This window comes from Delphinapterus leucas, chromosome 1 (assembly GCF_059928025.1).
Source record: "Delphinapterus leucas isolate spDelLeu-1000000601 "Yukka" chromosome 1, BTC_Dleu_Yukka2, whole genome shotgun sequence".
NCBI classification, from domain to species: domain Eukaryota; kingdom Metazoa; phylum Chordata; class Mammalia; order Artiodactyla; family Monodontidae; genus Delphinapterus; species Delphinapterus leucas.
Window position 1 is genome coordinate 124,815,046 of NC_143129.1, and position 21,632 is coordinate 124,836,677.

Genomic DNA, 21,632 nt, shown 5'->3' on the forward strand with positions numbered 1-21,632 from the left:
TGCTGGACAACCAGGGAAGTCCCTCTTTTATTATTCATAATGAGCCCCTTTCAAAAGATCATAGTAGAGTTTGTGCTAATGAGGTGACTTAGGGTGGAGCCCCTAAAGAGGCTCAGGGTGGGGCCAATCACCAGAAAGACCAAGTAATTAGAGGGTAGTGTTGTGGTCTAAACTGCCCCCCCACCCCCACCCCAAATTCATATGTTGAAGCCCTAACCATTCCCATGTGACCATGTTTGAAGATAGGGACTTAAGAGAAGTAATTGAATTAAATGAGGTCATAAGGGTATGTCTCTAATCTAATAAAACTGGTGTCTTTGTAAGAAGAGACACCAGAGCTCACTCTCTCCCTATGCATGTGCACAGACAAGAGGCCATGTGAGAACAGAGTGAGAATGTAGCTGTCTACGAGACAGGATGAGAGGCCTCACCAGAAACCAACCCAGATGGTACCTTGATCTTGGGACTTCTAGCCTCCAGAACTATGAAAAAATAAATTTCTGTTGTTTAAGCCACCCAGTTTGTGGCATTTTCTTATGGCAACCTTAGCTGACTAATGCAGGTGGGAACTTAAACGCCACCCTTGACATCTGGGCAGGAGAGGGAGGCTGTAAATTCTCTACCGAAACTTGAACGATGAGATTCAGGAGTTTCCAGATTAGTGAACACACTGAGGTACTGGGAGGGTGGTACATTGGGAGAAGTTATGAAAGCTCGGTGTCTCTCCTTATACCTTGCCCTTTGCATCTCCTCCTTTGTAATAAACCAGTAAATGTATTTTACCTGAGTTCTGTGAGCCATTCTAGCAAATTATCAAACCCAAGGGCAAGGTCATGGGAATACCCGAATTTGTAGCCAAAGTGGTCAGAAGTGTGGGTAGCCTGGGGATCCAGGACTTATAGTGGTGTTTCTGAAGTGAGATACCACTTCAGATGGAGTGGGCGGAGCCCTTACACCTGTGGAGTCTGATGCTAACTATTCTGAGTTACTGTCAGAATAGGATTGAACTCTGGATTCCCAGTTGGTATCAGAATTGGAAAATCATAAGTGATGTCAGAAACACCATTTAGTATAACATTTTAGCAGTATTTGATGTTTAGAATTACAAAGAAATAGTAAATTTACATTTGGTTCTTTCATTATTTCATACTGATATTTTCTGAAGTATCTAATAATGCAATCTAATGAACAAATGGACAGGTAACTATGCAGTTCAAAATCAAAACATGAATTTTTTTCTATCGCAGTAAATAAACCAAGTACACACTATTGCATGAAGTAATAAGACGTCTTGAAAAGAATACACAAATTGAACAGATACACAACACTGAACAATTTTAGTTAAGTTTATTTTTAGAATGTATATGCATGGAATGAGACTGTACAGTAGACCAAAGGTTAACCAGAGACCAACAGAGTCATATAAAAATAATTTAAGGGAAATTTTATTGATTTATTTTAAATAAGGCAAGTGAAATGTGGGCTCAGAATTAAACAAGATTTTCAAGTAACTTTTGGTCATTGTATAAAGGGAGAATATGAACATCAAATTTTTGGTTATTACTGTACAAAATGGAAAACAAATGCTTTCCAAATTGCAGTAAAATTAACTCCTCTAACACAAATACCACTAAGTCTACAAAGTCACTGGCAAGTTATTTAAATCCCAGAATATTTTCTCAATGTAAATTTTGGAACATTCTGAATACTTTTATAAACCTTCCTGTCATTGGAAAAACACTGAAATTCCAATAAATTTCTGTTACTTTAATTATAAGAGGTCAAAACAACAAGCCAAATGTATCTTTCTAGGTTAATGTGATTCAGGTACAGTGGAACTAAAGGACAACACATAATTTTAATAAAACCAAACCTATTATAGAAAAGGCAAGTCATAAAGCTAAACAAAAATAGAAAACGACTATTAGCATCAGTTGCATAGGTTTAGTATAAGAGTACTTATTTTAAAATTTTTACTGGAAAAAACCTTAAAGCCTGCTCTTTCTCTTTCCTGGAGTTTAAGTAGTAGATCATGTTCTAAATACTCAACAATTACTAACATGGTGATCTGGTTAATTTTTATACCTGCCAATGTGTTCACGGGCTATAATAATCCTTTGAATTTGTGCTGTACCTTCATAAATCTGCAAAAAATAAGAAAATACATGTAGGTTAAATATCTTCCGTATGTAAACACCCAGTATTTTGGACAGTACTCTAAGCTCCACTGCAATACCAAACTGAATCAAACCATATATAAGGTCTGTAGTCTACAGTGATTCTGAAACTTGATTTTCTGAACCCCATGAAAATACATAAATTCTCTAAAGATTAGTTAAAATTATTATAAAACCTCATTTACCAAAATTTTGGAGGACAGTCTTAAAACATCAAAAAAAAGGATATTAATATTTCAAAAAGTGTTTGGAAAATCTAAGTTCAATGTTGCTAAAATATTTTAACCAACTTTTTTGAACTGTTTTTAGCTAGTTGTCGCCTTCAGTCATTTTCTGTTCTTACTCTTAAATCTGATTTCTATCTCTTGTTGCCTAAGGAACACAGTTGCTAAAGAAAAAGATGCTGAAAGGATTTGTTTTTGTTCATTTAGGTAGCCCTAGTAGCCAGCCCTCACTTCCAGTTTAAACTTCTAACCATTTATTAGTTCAGATGGCAGAGAAAAGCTAAAACGTAATAATTACAAGCTCCAGGGAAGGGAGAGTATTACCAGATAAACCCGTAACTTTGGATAAGGCACAAATTCTGGTTCTCAGTTTTTTCAAGTCTAAATTGAGGGGCTGCACTGTCTAAATTTCTTTCTCTAACATTCTATGATTCTACCTCTGGATTTCAAATGACTGGATTTGTCAAATAATTTGCTGGGGGTTGACGAAAGCAAGGGAAGAGATTGAGAATCATGGCTTATAATTACTTAAACTACATGTGGACATGAGCATTTATATCTTATTCACTAAATTACTCCTATCTCTAAGTTTTTCTAACCATCAATTTAATTTATAAGACAGAGTCATCTATATCACTTTCTCCTCATGTTGTTTTTTTTATCTCCCAAATATGACTTCAAGAGTTGTCAGGTAAGATTCAAAATAAAATAACTTAATTAATTTAAATGATACACATACTTTTAGGAGAGCAAAGAGTGAGTTACAATTAGCTAGGATGTTAAGAATCAAAGAAGGCTGATCCAGACATCCTGTACATGTCTGCACCATTTACTCTGTTAGCCTGTTCTCTCTCAAGGAATACACTTCAATGTAACATTCTTCCTTGTGTTAATTAGTTCCAAAAATTTAGGCTCACAGCCATTTATTATAATGATTTATTATTACCTGTGACATAAAAATCTATAATCAGAAATCTACTATGTCATTTATGAATATTATGTTCCTTAAAAATCAATAAAAATCATTTTTAACATTACCTGATAGATCTTGGCATCCCTCATTAGTTTTTCTACAGGATATTCTGTATTATATCCGTTGCCTCCGAAAATCTGAACAGCATCAGTAGCTACCTGATTTGCAATATCTCCAGCATATGCCTTTGCAATAGAGGCAAAATAGGTATTTCGGCGACCAGAATCAACCTCCCAAGCTGCTCTCTGGTAACTCAATCTAGCTAGTTCAACCTTCATTGCCATGTCAGCCAGCAAAAATGATATTCCTTGGTGCTAGAATTAAACAGAAAAAAGTTTAAGGATATTTATTGACTAAAAGTTTTTTCCCTGGAACTTTTTTTTAACTTTTAAAACTAATTTTAGACTTAAAAAGTTACATTCTGCGTCCTCCAGTGGTAACATATTACAAAACCATAGTATAATAAACATTGGTAAAATGTTGTCAGCTAAACTATGTATTTTATTCAAATTTGGCCAAGTTTTCCACCAATGTCCTTCTTCTGTTGAAAGATCCCATCCAGGATTCCAACTGAATTAAACTGCTATTTCTTCCTAGTCTTTCCTTCTCTTTCATGACCATGGTGCACTTTTGAATAATACTGATTGGTTATTTTTTTGTAGACTGTCCCTCAATTTGGGTTTGCCTGATGTTTTCTCAGGAGTGGAATGAGGTTATAATTTTTGACAAAAATACCACAAAAATTATATGGATCCTTCAGAGTATCTCCTGGGACTTTTTAAAGAAAATTGCCATAGATAGTGAAAAATAATGTGGCACTGTATCAGGTGCTGATGGGAAAGTGACAAAGACAAATAAAAGATGTTTCTTATCCTCTACAGGTTCATAATTAAATAGGAGACTTAGACAAATACTTTCAAGAGGAGACAGTAAGTTTTCTATGAGTTATATGGCCAAGATATGTTATAAGATGGAAATATGTTCACCATACCTTGATATGTGAAAATTTCAAATATGTAGTATGCTTACAGCTTTGGAAAAATATATTCATGACCCCAAAAGAGCAGAACACACATTCTGTTAAAGAGCACATGAAACATTCTGCAGGATAGATAACATGTTAGGCCACAAAAAAAAGTCTCAATAAATGTAACAGGGTTGAAATCATGTCAAACATCTTTTTTGACCACAACGGTAGAGACTATAAATCAACTACAAAAACAAAAAAATCCTGCAAAAAACACAAACATGTGGAATCTAAACAACATGCTACTAAAAAACCCAATGGTTCACTGAAGAAATCAAAGACGAAATTAAAAAATACCTGGAGACAAATGAAAATGGAAGCACAATGTTCTAAAATCTATGGGACATAACAAAGGCAGTTCTAAGAAGTTTATAGCAATACAGGCCTTCCTCAAGAAACAAGAAAAATCTCAAATAGACAATTAACCTTACACATAAAGAAACTAGAAAAGAAAAATAAGTCCAAAGTTAATAGAACAAAGGAAATAATACAGCTCAGAGTGGAAATAAATGAAATCAAGACAAAAAAATACAAAAGAGATCAATGAAACTAACAGCTGATTCTTTGAAAAGATTTTAAAAAATTGATAAATCTTTAGCCAGACTCATGAAAAAAAGACAGGACCCAAACAAATAAAATCAGAAACAAAAGAGGACAAGATGCAACCAATATCACAGACACACAAAATATCATGAGAGATTACTACAAAAATTACATGCCAACAAATTAGACAACCTAGAAGAAATGGCTAAATTCATTTAGACATATAACCTAAGAAGACTAAATAAGGAAGAAAAAGAAATTTGAACAGACCAATTACTAGTAGTGAAATTTAATCAGTAATGAAAAACTCCCAAGAAACGAAAGTCCAGGACCAGACAGCTTCACAGGTGAATTCTACCAGACATTTAACAAAGACTTAACACCTATCCTTCTCAAACTATTCCAAAAAATTGAGAAAGGAATGCTCCCAAACTCACTCTACAAAGACAGCATTCCTCTGATACCAAAACCAAATCACTACCAAAAACAAAAAGTAAAAATACATAAAAATTACAGGCCAATATCCCAGATGAACATAGATGCTAAAATCCTCAACAAATAATAGCAAACCAAATTCATTAATATCTTAAAAAGATCATATACCATGAGATCAAAAGGGATTTATCCCAGGGATGCAAGGATGGTTAAATAGCCGCAAGTCAGTCAACGTGATAAACCACATTAACGAAATGAAGGATAAAAACCATATAAACATTTCAATAGATGCAGAAAAAGCTTTTGACAAAATTCAACACCCATTTATGATAAAAACACTCAACTAAGTGTGTGCAGAGGGAACATACCTCAACATAATTAAGGACATAAATGACAAAAACCACAGCTAACAACATACTCAATGGCAAAAAGCTGAAAGCATTTCCTCTAAGATCAGGAACAAGATAAGGATGCCCACTCCCACCACTTTTATTCAACATAGAATTGGGAGTCCTATCCACAACAATCAGACAAGAAAGAAGTAAAAAGCATCCACATTAGAAAGGAAGAAGTAAAACTCACTATTTGCAGATGATGATATAGAAAACCCTATAGACTCCACAAAAAAGCTATCAGAATGCTGTAGCGTTTTCATACACTAATAATGATCTGTCAGAGAAAAGAAAACGATCCCATTTACAACTGCATCAAAAAGAATACCTAGGAATAAAAGTAATCAAGGAAGTAAAAGACCTGTACTCTGAAAACTGTGAGACATTGATGAAAGAAACAAAAGATGATACAAATAGAGAGTCCATGCTAATGGATTGGAAGAATTAATATTGTTAAAATACCCATACTATCCAAAGCAATCTACAGATTCATAACAATATGAATATCAAAATACCAACAGAATTTTTCACAGAACTAGAACAAATAATCCTATAATTTGTATGGAACCAAAAAGACGCTGAATAAACAAAGAAATCTTGAGAAAGAACAAAGCTGGAGGTATCATGCTTCCTGATTTCAAATTATACTACAAAGCCATAGGAATCAAAACAGTATGATACTGGCACAAAAACAGACACATAGATCAATGGAACAGAATAGAAAGCCCAGAAATAAATGCACACTTATACGATCAATTAATCTTCAACAAAGAAGGCAAGAATATACAATGGGGAAAAGACAGCCAGTTTAAAAAAAAGGTCACCTACATGCAAAACACAAAACTGGACCATTTCTTTACACCATATACAAAAATAAACTCAAAATGGATGAAAGAATTAAAAGTAAGACCAGAAACCATAGAACTCCTAGAAGGAAACAGAGGCAGTATGCTTTTTTACATTGGTCTTATCAATATTTTTTGGATCTGTCTCCTCAGGCAAGGGCAACAAAAGCAAAAATAAACAAATGGGAGTAGATAAAAGTAAAAACTAAAAAGCTTTTGCACAGTGAAGGAAATCATCAACAAAATGAAAAAGTAACCTACTGAATGGGAGAAGATATTTGTAAATGATATATTTGATAAGGGTTAATATCCAAATTACATTAAAAAATGCAACTTATCAAAAAAAGAAATCCAATAAAAAATGGGCAGAGGACTTGATTAGATATTTTTCCAAAAACACAAAGATGGCCAGTAGACACATGAAAAGATGCTCAAAGTTACTAATCATCAGGAAAATGCAAATCAAAACCACAATGAAATATTGCCTCACACCTGTCAGAAAGGCTGTTATCAAAAAGACAACCAATAACAAGTGTTGGCAACAATGTGGAGAAAATGAAACCCTCGTGTACTGCTGGTGGGAATGTAAATTGGTGCAGCCACTATGGAAAACAGTATATAGGTTCCTCAAAAAATTAAAAATAGTACTATCATATGATCCAGCAATTCCACTTCTGGGTTTACCTGAAGAAAAGAAAAACACTAATTCAAAAAGATATATGCACTCCGATGTTATATACAGCATAAGGAATATAGTCAATAATACTACAGTAATTTAGTATGTTGAAAGATGGTTACTAGACTTATAGTGATGATCATTTCTTTTTTTTTTTTTTTGCGGTACGCAGGCTTCTCACTGTTGCGGCCTCTCCCGCAGCACAGCACAGGCTCCGGTCGTGCAGGCCCAGCGGCCATGGCTCACGGGCCCAGCCGCTCCGTGGCATGTGGGATCCTCCCGGACCGGGACACGAACCCGTATCCCCTGCATTGGCAGGCGGACTCTCAACCACTGTGCCACCAGGGAAGCCCAGATGATCATTTCTTAATGTGTTTGCCTGTCAATCACTATGTTGTACACCTGAAACCAATATATTGTATGTCAACTATACATCAATTAAAAAAACACAGACACATGCACTATATATATATATATATATATATATATATATATATATATATTTTTTTTTTTTTTTTGGATAAAGGGAATATAGAGCAAAATGAAAAAAATCACAGTAATTTTCTCTGGACAATAACTTTTTTTACTTAATTTTACTTATATTGTATCACATAAATTATTCTACAATGGACGTGGAATGGAACATATCCTTTAATATACATTCAAAGAAGTCGTAAAGACATTCGGAAACAAGAATACTAAGATTATTAGAAAGGTGCTTTGTGTAGTATGCAACACCAAAATGGGTTTTGAAGACCGATTGGTTATAACAAAGACCCCACACATTCTATGACTGTGTACAAACTAATAGGAACTAAAGGTCACAAAAAATAAAACAAAAAACTGAGGTGTTCAATTTCATATATTTACTCTATTTAGTACTTCAGAACGTGACAAGTTGCTTGAGACTGGTGTGGTAATTAAGTCTTAGAGGAGGCATTATTAACCAATGTGAATAATTCCTATGTAGGATAAGGAAAGTAATAGCTTCCCTTATCACTATCTGCCTGAACTGTGTCCATTCTTCTAAGTCAATGATTCTTTCAGTTTTTTGTTTTTGGTTTCATTTTTGAATAGGTAATACAACCACCAGTTCAAAGTTCAAATTTTCTTCCTACTTGTATCATCCCTGCCCTTCCCCACCCCATTTAATTCCCCCTCCTGGAAGTTAACAGTTTGTTTTTCATTCTCTCAGAGATATTATATACACACGTAAGCAAATACATCTATTGTCTATCCCTCATTTTTTTTCCCGCCCCCCCATTGTCTCTCCCTTTTTTACACATATGGTAGCCTACCATGTTGATGGGTTTTCATTTTGCTTTTCTTACTTATCAATAAATCTAAGCACTCTATATATCAATACACAGGTAACTTCTTTATTCTTTTTTAGAACTGCAGGATATTCCACTGTATTGATGATCAAAATCTTGGCTGTTTCTAGTATTAGGCTGTTTCCACACAATGCTGAAATAAACAACCTATAAATATGTCATGCTGCACATAATGGGAATATATCTGAAATATAAATATTATATGAAATATAGCTGAAGGATAACCATTGCAATGTGGGCCCAAAGGTAGGTACTTTAGATATATATTGCCAAAATGTGGTTCATAAAAGTTACACCAATTTATATTCCCATTGGCATCAGGCAGAATCACTTATTTCACTACAGCCTCAGCAACCTGGTATAACATGCCCATGCTTCTCTTGAAATATTTTGATTTAAAAATCTAGGGTGGTACCCAGTTTATGTTTTTAATTAATACTCCCAAAGAGTCTCATTCACTTCCATTTCAGCCCATGCTTTGAGAAACTCTGTTGTAAATCCAGCTCAGATACCCTGTAATGCATCTAGCCCAAGACAGTCTCTCTCCTTTTGGTTCTGTAACCCTGTCTGTAGCTCTCATTTTGGGACTTAATGTTATACTGCTCTATATTATTTCTTAATATTTCTTTTCTGATATGTATCTTATCTCCAAAGTCAAAGGCTCCTGAGGGCAGAGGCTATATCAAACTTCTTTTATATCTCTGGAAATAGCACATGGAGAGTATGCAAAGAGGACAGACTCTTTAATAAGTGACTACTTGGGTTCACATCTTTTTTTTCTTTTTTTAAACATCATTATTGGAATATAATTGCTTCACAATGGTGTGTTAGTTTCTGCTTTATAACAAAGTGAACCAGTTATACATATGTGCCCATATCTCCTCCCTCTTGCATCTCCCTCCCACCCCCCACCCCTCTAGGGGGTCAAAAAGCAACAAGCTGATCTCCCTGTGCTATGTGGCTGCTTCCCACTAGCTATCTATTTTACATTTGGTAGTATATATTAGTGATGCCACTCTCTCACTTCCTCCCAGCTTACCCTTCCCCCTACCCCATGTCCTCAAGACCATTCTCTACACCTACATCTTTATTCCTGTCCTGCCCCTAGATTCTTCAGAACCATTATTTTTATATATTCCATATATATGTGTTAGCATACGGTATTTGTTTTTCTTTCTGACTTACTTCACTCTGTATGACAGACTCTAGGTCCATCCACCTCACTACGAATAACTCAAGTTCGTTTCTTCTTATGGATGAGTAATATTCCACTGTATATATGCGCCACATCTTCTTTATCCATTCATCTGTCAATGGACATTTAGGTTGCTTCCATGTCCTGCCTATTGTACATAAAGCTGCAATGTACATTGTGGTACATGACTCTTTTTGAATTATGGTTTTCTCAGTGTATATGCCCAGTAGTGACATTGCTGGGTTGTATGGTAGTTCTATTTTTACTTTTTAAAGGAACCTCCATACTGTTCTCCATAGTGGCTATATCAATTTACATTCCCACCAACAGTGCAAGAGGGTTCCCTTTTCGCCAAACCCTCTCCAGCATTTATTGTTTGTAGATTTTTTGATGAGGGCGATTCTGACTGGTGTGAGGTGACACCTCATTGTAGTTTTGATATGCATTTCTCTAATGATTAGTGATGTTGAGCAACCATTCAGGTGCTTGTTGGCAAACTGTATATTTTCTTTGAAGAAATGTCTATTTAGGTCTTCTGCCCATTTATGGATTGTGTTGTTTACTTTTTTGATATTGAGCTGAATGAGCTGCTTGTATATTTTGGAGATTAATCCTTTGTCAGTTGCTCCAATTGCAAATATTTTCTCCCATTCTGAGGGTTGTCTTTTCACCTTTTTTATGGTTTCCTTTGCTGTGCAAACACATTTAAGTTCCATTAGGTCCATTTGTTTATTTTTGTTTTTATTTCCATTTCTCTAGGAGGTGGGTCCAAAAAGATCTTGCTGTGATTTATGTCATAGAATGTTCTGCCTATGTTTTCCTCTAAGAGTTTTATAGTGTCTGGATTTACATTTAGGTCTTTAATACATTTTGAGTTTATTGTTGTGTATGGTGTTAGGCAGTGTTCTAATTTCATTCTTTTACATGTAGCTGTACAGTTCTCCCAGCACCACATATTCAAGAGGCTGTCTTTTCTCCATTGTATATTCTTGCATCCTTTATCAAAGATAACATGACCATATGTGCATGGGTTTATCTCTGGGCATTCTATCCTGTACAACTGATCTATATTTCCCTTTTTGTGCCAGTACCATAGTGTCTTGATTACTGTAGCTTTGTAGTAGACTCTGAAGTCAGTGAGCCTGATTCGTCCAACTTTGTTTGTCTTTCTCGAGATTGCTTTGGCTATTCGGGGTCTTTTGTGCCTCCATACGAATTTTAAGATGTTTTGTTCTAGTTCTGTAAAAAATTCCACTGGTAATTTGTTAGGGATTGCACTGAATTTGTAGATTGCTTTGGGTAGTAGAGTCATTTTCACAATGTTGATTCTTCCAATCCAATAACATGGTATATCTCTCCATCTGTTTGTATCATCTTTAATTTCTTTCATCAGTGTCTTATAGTTTTCTGCATATAGGTCTTTCATCTCCTTAGGTAGGTTTATTCCTAGGTATTTTATTCCTTTTGTTGCAATGGTAAATGGGAGTGTTTCCTTAATTTCTCTTTCAGATTTTACATCATTAGTGTATAGGAATACAAGAGATTTCTGTGCATTAATTTGTATCCTGCTACTTTACCAAATTCATTGATTAGCTCTAGTAGTTTTCTGGTAGCATCTTTAGGATTCTCTATGTATAGTATCATGTCATCTGCAAACAGTGACAGCTTTACTTCTTCTTTTCCAATTTGGATTCCTTTTATTTCTTTTTCTTCTCTGATTGCTGTGGCTAAAACTTCCAAAACTATGTTGAATAAGAGTGCTGAGAGTGGGCAACCGTGTCTTTTTCCTGACCTTAGTGGAAATGGTTTCAGTTTAACATTGAGAACGATGTTGGCTATGGGTTTGTCATATATGGCCTTTATTATGTTGAGGTAAGTTCCCTCTATGCCTACTTTCTGGAGGGTTTTTAAGATAAATGGGTATTGAATTTTGTCGAAAGCTTTTTCTGCATCTGTTGAGATGATCATATGGTTTTTCTCCTTCAGTTTGTTAATATGGTGTATCACATTGATTGATTTGCATATATTGAAGAATCCTTGCATTCCTGGGATAAACCCCACTTGATCACGGTGTATGATCCTTTTAATGTGCTGTTGGATTCTGTTTACTAGTATTTTGTTGAGGATTTTTGCACCTATGTTCATCAGTGATATTGGCCTGTAGTTTTCTTTCTTTGTGACATCTTTGTCTGGTTTTGGTATCAGGATGATGGTGGTCTCGTAGAATGAGTTTCGGAGTGTTCCTCCCTCTGCTATATTTTGGAAGAGTTTGAGAAGGATAGGTGTAAGCTCTTCTCTAAATGTTTGACAGAATTTGCCTGTGAATCTATCTGGTCCTGGGCTTTGGTTGTTGGAAGGTTTTTAATCACAATTTCAATTTTAGTGCTTGTGATTGATCTGTTTATATTTTCTATTTCTTCCTGGTTCAGTCTCAGAAGGTTGTGCTTTTTTAAGAATTTGTCCATTTCTTCCAGGTTGTCCATTTTATTGTAATACAGCTGCTTGTAGTAATCTCTCATGATCCTTTGTAGTTCTGCAGTGTCCGTAGTTACTTCTCCTTTTTCATTTCTTATTCTATTGATGACTCTTTCCCCTTTTTTTCTTGATGAGTCTGGCTAATGGCTTATCAATTTTGTTTACCTTCTCCAAGAACCAGCTTTTAGTTTTACTGATCTTTGCTACTGTTTCCTTATTTTTCATTTATTTCTGAACTGATCTTTATGAGTTCTTTCCTTCTACTAACTTTGGGGGTTTTTTATTCTTCTTTCTCTAATTGCTTTAGGTGTAAGGTTAGGTTGTTTATTTGAGATGTTTCTTGAGGTAGGACTGTATTGCTATAAACTTCCCTCTTAGAACTACTTTTGCTGCATCCCATAGGTTTTGGGTAGTTGTGTTTTCATTGTCATTTGTCTCTAGGTATTTTTTGATTTCTTATTTGATTTCTTCAGTGATCTCTTGGTTATTAAGTAGTGTATTGTTTAGCCTCCATGTATTTGTATTTTTTACAGATTTTTTTCCCATGATTCATATCTAATCTCATAGCATTGTGGTAGGAAAAGATACCTGACATGATTTCAATTTTCTTAAATTTACCAAGGCTTGATTTGTGACCCAAGATATGATCTATCCTGGAGAATGTTCCATGAGCACATGAGAAGAAAGTATATTCTGTTGTTTTTGGATGGAATGTCTTATAAATATCAGTTAAGTCCATCTTTAAATGTATCATTTAAAGCTTGTGTTTTCTTATTTATTTTCATTTTGGATGATCTGTCCATTGGTTAAAGTGGCGTGTTCAATTCCCCTACTATTATTGTGTTACTGTCAATTTCCCCTTTTATGGCTGTTAGCTTTTGTGTTATGTGTTGAGATGCTTCTATGTTGGGTGCATAAATATTTACAATTGTTATATTTTATTCTTGGATTGGTCCCTTGATCATTATGTAGTGTCTTTGTCTCTTGTAATAGTCTTTATTTTAAAGTCTATTTCATCCGATATGAGAATTGCTACTGCAGCTTTCTTTTGATTTACATTTGCATGGAATATCTTTTTCCATCCCCTCACTTTCAGTCCATATGTATCCCTAGGTCTGAAGTGGGTCTCTTGTATACAGCATATTTTAATGGGTCTTGTTTTTGTATCCATTCAGCCAGTCTGTCTTTTGCTTGGAGCATTTAATCCATTTACGTTTAAGGTAATTATTGATATGTATGTTCCTATTACCATTTTCTTAATTGTTTTGGGTTTGTTAGTGTAGCTCTTTTCCTTCTCTTCTGTCTCCTGCCTAGAGAAGTTCCTTTAGCATTTGTTGTAAAGCTGGTTTGGTGGTGCTGAATTCTCTTAGCTCTTGCTTGTCTATAAAGGTTTTAATTTCTCTGTCGAATCTGAATGAGATCCTTCCTGGGTAGAGTAATCTTGGTTTTAGGTTTTTCCCTTTCATCACTTTAAATATGTCCTGCCATTCCCTTCTGGCTTGCAGAGTTTCTGCTGAAAGATCAGCTGTTAACCTTATGAGGATTCCCTTGTATTTTATTTGTTGCTTTTCCCTTGCGGCTTTTAATATTTTTTCTTTGTATTTGATTTTCTTTTTTTCCGGTACACGGGCCTCTCACTGCTGTGGCCTCTCCCGTTGCAGACTCCAGACGTGCAGGCTCCAGACGCGCAGGCTCAGCAGTCATGGCTCACGGGCCCAGCCACTCCGCGGCATGTGGGATCTTCCTGGACCGGGGCACGAACCTGTGACCCCTGCATCGGCAGGTGGACTCTCAACCACTGCGCCACCAGGGAAGCCGTTTGTATTTGATTTTTGATAGTTTGATTAATATGTGTCTTGGTATGTTTCTTCTTGGATTTTCCTGTATGGGACTCTCTGTGCTTTCTGGGCTTGATTAACTATTTCCTTTCCCATATTAGGGAAGTTTTCAACTATAATCTCTTCAAATATTTTCTCAGTCCCGTTCTTTTTCTCTTCTTCTTCTGGGACCCCTATAATTCAAATGTTGGTGCATTTAATGTTGTCCCAGAGGTCTCTAAGACTGTCCTAAATTCTTTTCATTCTTTTCTCTTTATTCTGCTCTGCAGTAGGTATTTCCACTATTTTATCTTCCAGGTCACTTATCCGTTCTTCTGCCTCAGTTATTCTGCTCTTGATTCCTTCTAGAGAAATTTTAATTTCATTTATTGTGTTGTTCATCACTGTTTGTTTGCTCTTTAGTTCTTCTAGGTCCTTGTTAAATGTTTCTTGTTTTCTCTCCATTCTATTTCCAAGATTTTGGATCATCTTTACTATTATTACTCTGAATTCTTTTTCAGGTAGACTGCCTACTTCCTCATTTGTTTGGTCTGGTGGGTTTTTGCCTTGCTCTTTCATCTGCTGTGTGTTTCTCTGTCTTCTCATTTTGCTTAACTTACTGTGTTTGGGGTCTCCTTTTCGCAGGCTGTAGGTTCGTAGTTCCTGTTGTTTGTGGTGTCTGCCCCCAGTGGCTAAGTCTGGTTCAGTGGGTTGTGTAGGCTTCCTTGTGGAGGGGACTGGTGCCTGTGTTCTGGAGGATGAGGCTGGATCTTGTCTTTCTGGTAGGCAGGACCACATCCAGTGTGTGTTTTGGGGTGTCTGTGACTTTATTATGATTTTAGGCAGCATCTCTGCTAATGGGTGGGGTTGTATTCCTGTCTTGCTAGTTGTTTGGCATAGGGTGTCCAGCACTGCAGCTTGCTGGTTGCTGAGTGGAGCTGGGCCTTAGCGTTGAGATGGAGATCTCTGGGAGCACTTTCACCATTTAATATTACATGGAACCGAGAGACCTCTGGTGGACCAATGTCCTGAACTCGGCTCTCCCACCTCAGAGGCACAGGCGTGACACCCGGCCAGAGCACCAAGACCCTGTCAGCCACACAGCTCAGATGAAAAGGGAGAAAAAAAGAAAGAAAGAAAGAAAGAAAAAATAAAATAAAATAAAGTTATTAAAATAAAAAATTAAAGTTATTATTAAAAATTAAAAAGTGATAAGAAACAAAGAAAGAAGAGAGCAACCAAACCAAAAACAAATCCACTAATGATAACAGGCACTAAAAACTATACTAAAAAAATAATAAAAATAAATAAACCAGACGGACAGAACCCTAGGATAAATGGTAAAAGCAAAGCTATACAGACAAAAGCACACAAAGAAGCATACACATGCACACTCACAAAAAGAGAAAAAGTAAAAAAGTATATATCGTTGCTCCCAAAGTCCACTGCCTCAATTTTGGGATTATTCGTTGTCTATTCAGGTATTCCACAGATGCAGGGTACATCAAGTTGATTGTGGAGATTTAATCCACTGCTCCAGAGGCTACTGGGAGAGATTTCCTTTTCTCTTCTTTGTTCACACAGCTCCTGGGGTTCAGCTTTGGATTTGGCCCCGCCTCCACATGTAGGTCACCTGAGAGCGTCTGTTCTGCACTCAGACAGGAGGGGGTTAAAGGAGCAGCTGATTAGGGGGCTCTGGCTCACTCAGGCCAGGGGGAGGGAGGGGTACGGAATGAGGGGCGAGCCTGCATTGGCAGAGGCCGGCATGACATTGCAACAGCGTGAGGCGTGCCATGTGTTCTCCCAGAAAAGGTGTCCCTGGATCACGGGACCCTGGCAGTGGTGGGCTGCACAGGCTCCCGGGAGGGGAGGTGTGGATAGTGACCTGTGCTCGCACACAGGCTTCTTGGTGGCTGCAGCAGCAGCCTTAGCATTTCAGCCCGTCTTGGTGTCCGCGCTAATAGCCGCGGCTCGTGCCCATCTCTGTAGCTCGTTTAGGCGGTGCTCTGAATCTCCTCTCCTCGCGCACCCCGGAATAATGGTCTCTTGCCTCTTAGGCAGGTCCAGACTTTTTCCCGGACTCCCTCTCGGCTAGCTGTGGCGCACTAGCCCCCTTCAGGCTGTGTTCACTCAGCCAACCCCAGTCCTCTTCCTGGGATCCGACCGAAGCCCGAGCCTCAGCTCTCAGCCCCCGCCCACACCAGCGGGTGAGCAAACAAGCCTCTCAGGCTGGTGGGTGCTGGTCGGCACTGATGCTCTGTGCGGGAATCTCTCTGCTTTGTCCTCTGCACCCCTGTTGCTGCACTCTCCTCCATGGCTCCGAAGCTTCCCCCGCCCCGCCACCCCCGTCTCCACCAGTGAAGGGGCTTCCTAGTGTATGGAAACCTTTCCTCCTTCACAGCTCCCTCCCAGAGGTGCAGGTCCCATCCCTGTTCTTTTGTCTCTGTTTCTTCTTTTTTCTTTTGCCCCACCCAGGTACGTGGGGAGTTTCTTGCCTTTTGGAAAGTCTGAGGTCTTCTGCAAGCATTCAGGAGGTGTTCTGTAGGAGTTGTTCCACATGTAGATGTATTTCTGATGTATTTGTGGGGAGGAAGGCAATCTCCACGTCTCACTCCTCCACCATCTTGAAGTTCCTCCCCGGGTTCAAATCTTGATTTCATCATTAACTGATGTTCTTACATACAATAAATAAGACTACCAGTACTTACTCTATAGTATTGTGTGGATTGAATTAATTAATACATGTAGAGCACTTAGGATAGTGCCTAGAACAAAGAAAGCAGCTATTTATTAATATTTTAATATAGTAGTAGTTCAATTACTACTATTTGTTGAGAAGTTCACACTGCAAAACATATCATAAGTGCTAGAAATCTAAAGGTTTCCAACACAGAAATTTACTGCTTTTATGGATATTACATTCTAGTGAGGCAGTAAAGAAAGACAATAAACAAACACATACATGGTATAATGTTGGGCACTGCTAAGACGAAGAAAAAAAGTGGGAATACTATATAGAATGTTGGAGGTGTTTTTTTACACAGGGTAATCAAGGGTACATTCTTTAGTGAAATGAATGAGCAAGTGGATATCTAGGGGGAAGAGTAAAGTTAAAAACAACAACAAAAGGTCACTGTGGATGACAGATGACCATTTTAAGGACTCTGGATTTTAATTTGAGTGTGATGAGAAGATATGAAAGAATTTTGAGCATAAAATGGTTAAGTAACAGGGAGATATAAGTATATTTCTTTCTAAGTATATCTTATTTCAGTCTTAAGTCCCCAATAACATTTTCCCTCATCCTTTTTCCCCTCAAGAAAAGTTACTGCTAACTAGCAATAATAATCAATACAAATGGGAGTTATTCTCAACGGATTTTTTTCATATCATCCCAAACCACTCCAACTTCACCTGGATGGAGGGTTTTAACTAGACAAAGGAGTAGGCAGTTATTGCCATTAAGAGATTCTACCATCCCGTAATTTGTTATCAATGTTCCTAGTTCTACTCATTGGTTAAAAAAAGTACCATTCTCTGTTTTTGGCAGCTTTCTTTAGCCACATCAAGTTAAGCACTGTGAGGATAAGTAGTGACATAGTGTTCTCTTAAAGAGAGAAGTGATAATAACAACAATAATAAACATGGCAGTGAATAGGAGAGCTGTGATTAGAGTACTACACTCTATAATGTCTCTTAAAACAAAACAAAACAAAATCTATTCTTTCTTTTTGGAAATAACAGACCAAAGCTATATATAAATCAGCCCTTTAGTGTTACCTTTGTTTAGCCTAGAAAAGTAGTAAGCAAAAACAAAGATTTTTCTACACTTAACACTAAGAGCCATGAGGAAAAAATATCAACTTCAGAGTCTGTAAGAAGTGGAACATAAAAGATTCCATATTGAGTTGAAAACAGCCAGAAGAGTTATCATCAGATACTTGGTGAGGAGGACCTGGAAATTATGTTATCCGTTTACAATTAAACTAAACTAATATTTAGTAATAAATATACATTCCACTAATCTGTATACATATAGTTCTGGCAACATAAATGAGCTAATGTAGAGTCTCTTTTTGGTGACAAACACAAAGAAATACTTGATTTAAAAACAGCTCTTAGAATGCTGAAACCTCTGGACTACCTGATAAAAGTACAAAAACCAATTCCCCTGGATGCTTCCACAATGCATTGAAGGAAAATAATACCTGCTGCAGATAAACTTACAAGCAAAAATTAAGAGAGGAAATAACTGGTCATGACAGAGAGAACACATGCAACAGACTAAAAAAATAATCACCCTAATAACTTGAGATAACAGAAAAATATCAGAAAGTGACTATAACTTAAGTATTATATAATTAAGGAGATAAAAGGAGAATAAGAAGCTATGTTAAAAAAACAGGCTACCATAAAAGAAAGGGTGGAGATGAAAAAGAACCAAACATAAATTCTAGAAATGAAAAAAGTCATTAAATGGACTAAGTAGCAGATTAGACACAGGGTAAGAAAAACTGAAAAGCAAATCTGAGAAAATTATCTAGAATACAGCAAAGATAAATTAGAAAATTGAGGTTAAGAGATACAGAGCAGTACTAATCCAAGTTTGATCTGTGGATCACTGCCAGTCCACAAATTGTTACTGGACTAGTTCATGATACAGAAAGTGAGAGTAAGCATTTGCAACAATTTGATATTATTGTGACATTCTTATATTTTACAAGAATAATGGTTCACAATTGATTGGAAATTAAAAACAATCTTTCACCACAGATAGTTTGAGAACCACTGACACACAGAGGTAGAAATAGGGAGTGTTCACTGTACAACCTATAGTTAACAGGAGTTACAGGAGAGAATATAGACAATGGGGGAGCATCAACATTTGAAAAGATAAGATTAAAAATTTCCTGGGAATTCCCTGACGGTCCAGTGGTTAGGACTCTGAGCTTTCACTGCCCCAAGGGCCTGGGTTCAATCCCTGGTTGGGGAACTAAGATCCTATAGGCCATGTGGTGCAGCCGAAAAATAATAATAATAAAAAAATAATAAATAGTACTAAAATTATTTGATACTCAAGAAGACATGAGAAGTAACATGAATTAAGAGCATGAAATGGAATCCTGGACCTATGACTTCTAAATTGTGTGTCCTTGGAGAAATTATTTATTCTCTCTGAGTTGCTGTTTCCTGATCTTTAATAGAAATTATAGTACTACCAAAACAAGAGTGTAATGGGGGAAATGCATAATATATTTTAAATGTGTAGCACAGTGTCAGGTATACCACAGGCACTCAAATATTAGCTGTTCTTTTTCTTCTTAATTAACAGAATCCCCAAAGTGGACAGTAGTTAGTAGCAGAGTCTAAAGAAAATCTATTCTTAAAACCCACCCTAGGGATTTCCCTGGTGGTGCAGTGGTTAACACTCCACGCTCCCAATACAGGGGGCCTGGGTTGGATCCCTGGTCTGGGAACTAGATCCCACATGCATGCCGCAACTAAGAGTTCGCATGCCACAACTAAGGAGCCCACCTGCCGCAACTAAGGAGCCCGCCTGCCAGAATGAAGACCTGGCACAACCAAATAAATAAATAAATATTTTAAATAAATAAATAAACAAATAAATAAATTAAAACCCACCCTGACAGTTCACATTATCTTCTTGCTACCAAAGCAGAAATAAATTATTTTGTACTTAAAAGATAATTTTCAAATATTTAGATGAAAATGAATGTCTTTACATTTGAACAAAGCAAGTACAGTATTAAAATTACCTCTACAAGCAGCTTTCCAAAAGTTTTCCTCTCCAGGGCATACTTTGTAGCTTCATCCAAAGCTCTTTGTGCTAGTCCCACAGCACCAGCTGCTACCTAGTATTTTAACATTTTACAAAGCAAAAGTTCATGTTGTCTTTAAAACACACGTATAATGGCTATTTGCCTAAAATCTAAGTTAAGGATTATACAAAGAGAAGCTGACCTATACCTTAAGGCAATAAAGGGTGGGGGAGATAACAAGCATTTAAATTTATATTATTTATGAATTAAAGGTTAATGGAAGGCATTTGTAAGGCACAGGATCATAGCCTAGAGACAAGTCATTCTTTCTGTTTAACAAGGGAAAACTTCTCGGGGGAAATACTCCTAATGAGTGAGGGAAGAGGAATGAGTACACATCAGCAGGAATGATTAAGTGTGAAATGCTTCTTTGTAAATCGAACAGCTATAGTAATTCTGTATTTACTAAAATAACTTCTGTAACAGCAAGAGTGTTGAAGAATTCTAAAACAAACAAAAAACAATATCCCTCCATCCTTATAAAAGAAGCAGATATTAAAAAAGAAATACAGACCAAGAATACAGTGTCAAAATAAAACTACTCAGTGTAATAAATGAAAAATCCTATAAAAGTTATTAAGTCATATTACTTACTAGAGGTCTCGTTTTATCAAAAGCTCCCATTGCAATTTTGAAACCAGCTCCCTCACCAATTAAAACATTTTCCTTAGGTATTCTCACATCTTCAAAGACAATTCCTCTTGTATCTGAACATCGCTGGCCCATATTTAATTCCTAATAAGGAAAACAATATATATTAAGGAACATTTTTTGAGCTAGCATGTATTCTTGCTTTAACCACTGTTTTATGACTTTTCTGCAATTGTCTTAAACAGAGGTAGACAAACTATGGCCTGCAATGCCTGTTTTGTAAAGATAGCTTTATTGGACTACAGTTGTTACTGAGTCCAAGCACTCTGCTCGCCGCACGACAGGCCAATGAATCAAGAGACAAGGTGTTGGTAGGGATGTAAATTGGTGCAGCCACTATAGAAAACAGTATGGAGGTTCCTCAAAAAACAAAAAAATAGGGTTACCATATGATCCAGCAATTCCACTCCTGGGCATATACCCAGAAAAAACTATAATTCGAAAAGATACATGCACCCCTATGTTAAGAGCAGCACTATTCACAATAGCCAAGACATGGAAACAACCTAAATGTCCATTGACAGATGAATGGATAAAGATGTGTGTGTGTGTGTGTGTGTGTGTGAGTGTGTGTATTATATATACATATATGTAATACACACACACACAATGGAATATTACTCAGCCATAAAAAGAATGAAATAATGCCACTTTCAGTAACATGGATGGACCTAGAGATTATCATAATAAGTGAAGTAAGTCAGAAACAGAAAGGCAAATATGATATCACTTATATGTGGAATCTAAAATATATGACAAATGAACATATCTACAAAAGAGAAACAGATTCACAGACATAGAGAACAAACCTGTGGTTGCCAAGGAGGGGGTGGAGGTGGGGGAGGGAAGGACTGGGAGTTTGGGATTAGCAGATGCAAACTCATATATATATATATATATATATATATATATATATATATATATATGATGGATAAACAACAAGGTCCTACTGTAGAGCACAGGGAACTATATTCAATATCCTGTGATAAAACATAATGGAAAAGAACATGAAAAAGAATATATATATG

At 36.6% G+C, this 21,632-nt stretch overlaps 1 protein-coding gene across 3 annotated transcripts in view; it reads right to left on the reverse strand.

Annotated features, from left to right (window-relative positions):
- Positions 1-226: 226 nt before the first annotated feature.
- The window catches only part of ACADM (acyl-CoA dehydrogenase medium chain), a 49,818-nt gene continuing 28,412 nt past the window's right edge, over positions 227-21,632 (reverse strand). For 2 of the 3 annotated variants that reach the window (XM_089920847.1, XM_089920852.1), the window contains 4 exons: positions 20,548-20,688; positions 19,891-19,986; positions 3,440-3,688; positions 227-2,144 (listed from right to left, as the gene is read on the reverse strand). In XM_089920847.1, coding sequence (XP_089776973.1) covers positions 2,073-2,144; positions 3,440-3,688; positions 19,891-19,986; positions 20,548-20,688 — 558 coding nt within the window. In that variant the 3' untranslated portion in view covers positions 227-2,072. The remainder of the gene's footprint in view (positions 2,145-3,439; positions 3,689-19,890; positions 19,987-20,547; positions 20,689-21,632) is intronic. The other variant, XM_022581070.3, reaches the window with a different exon arrangement.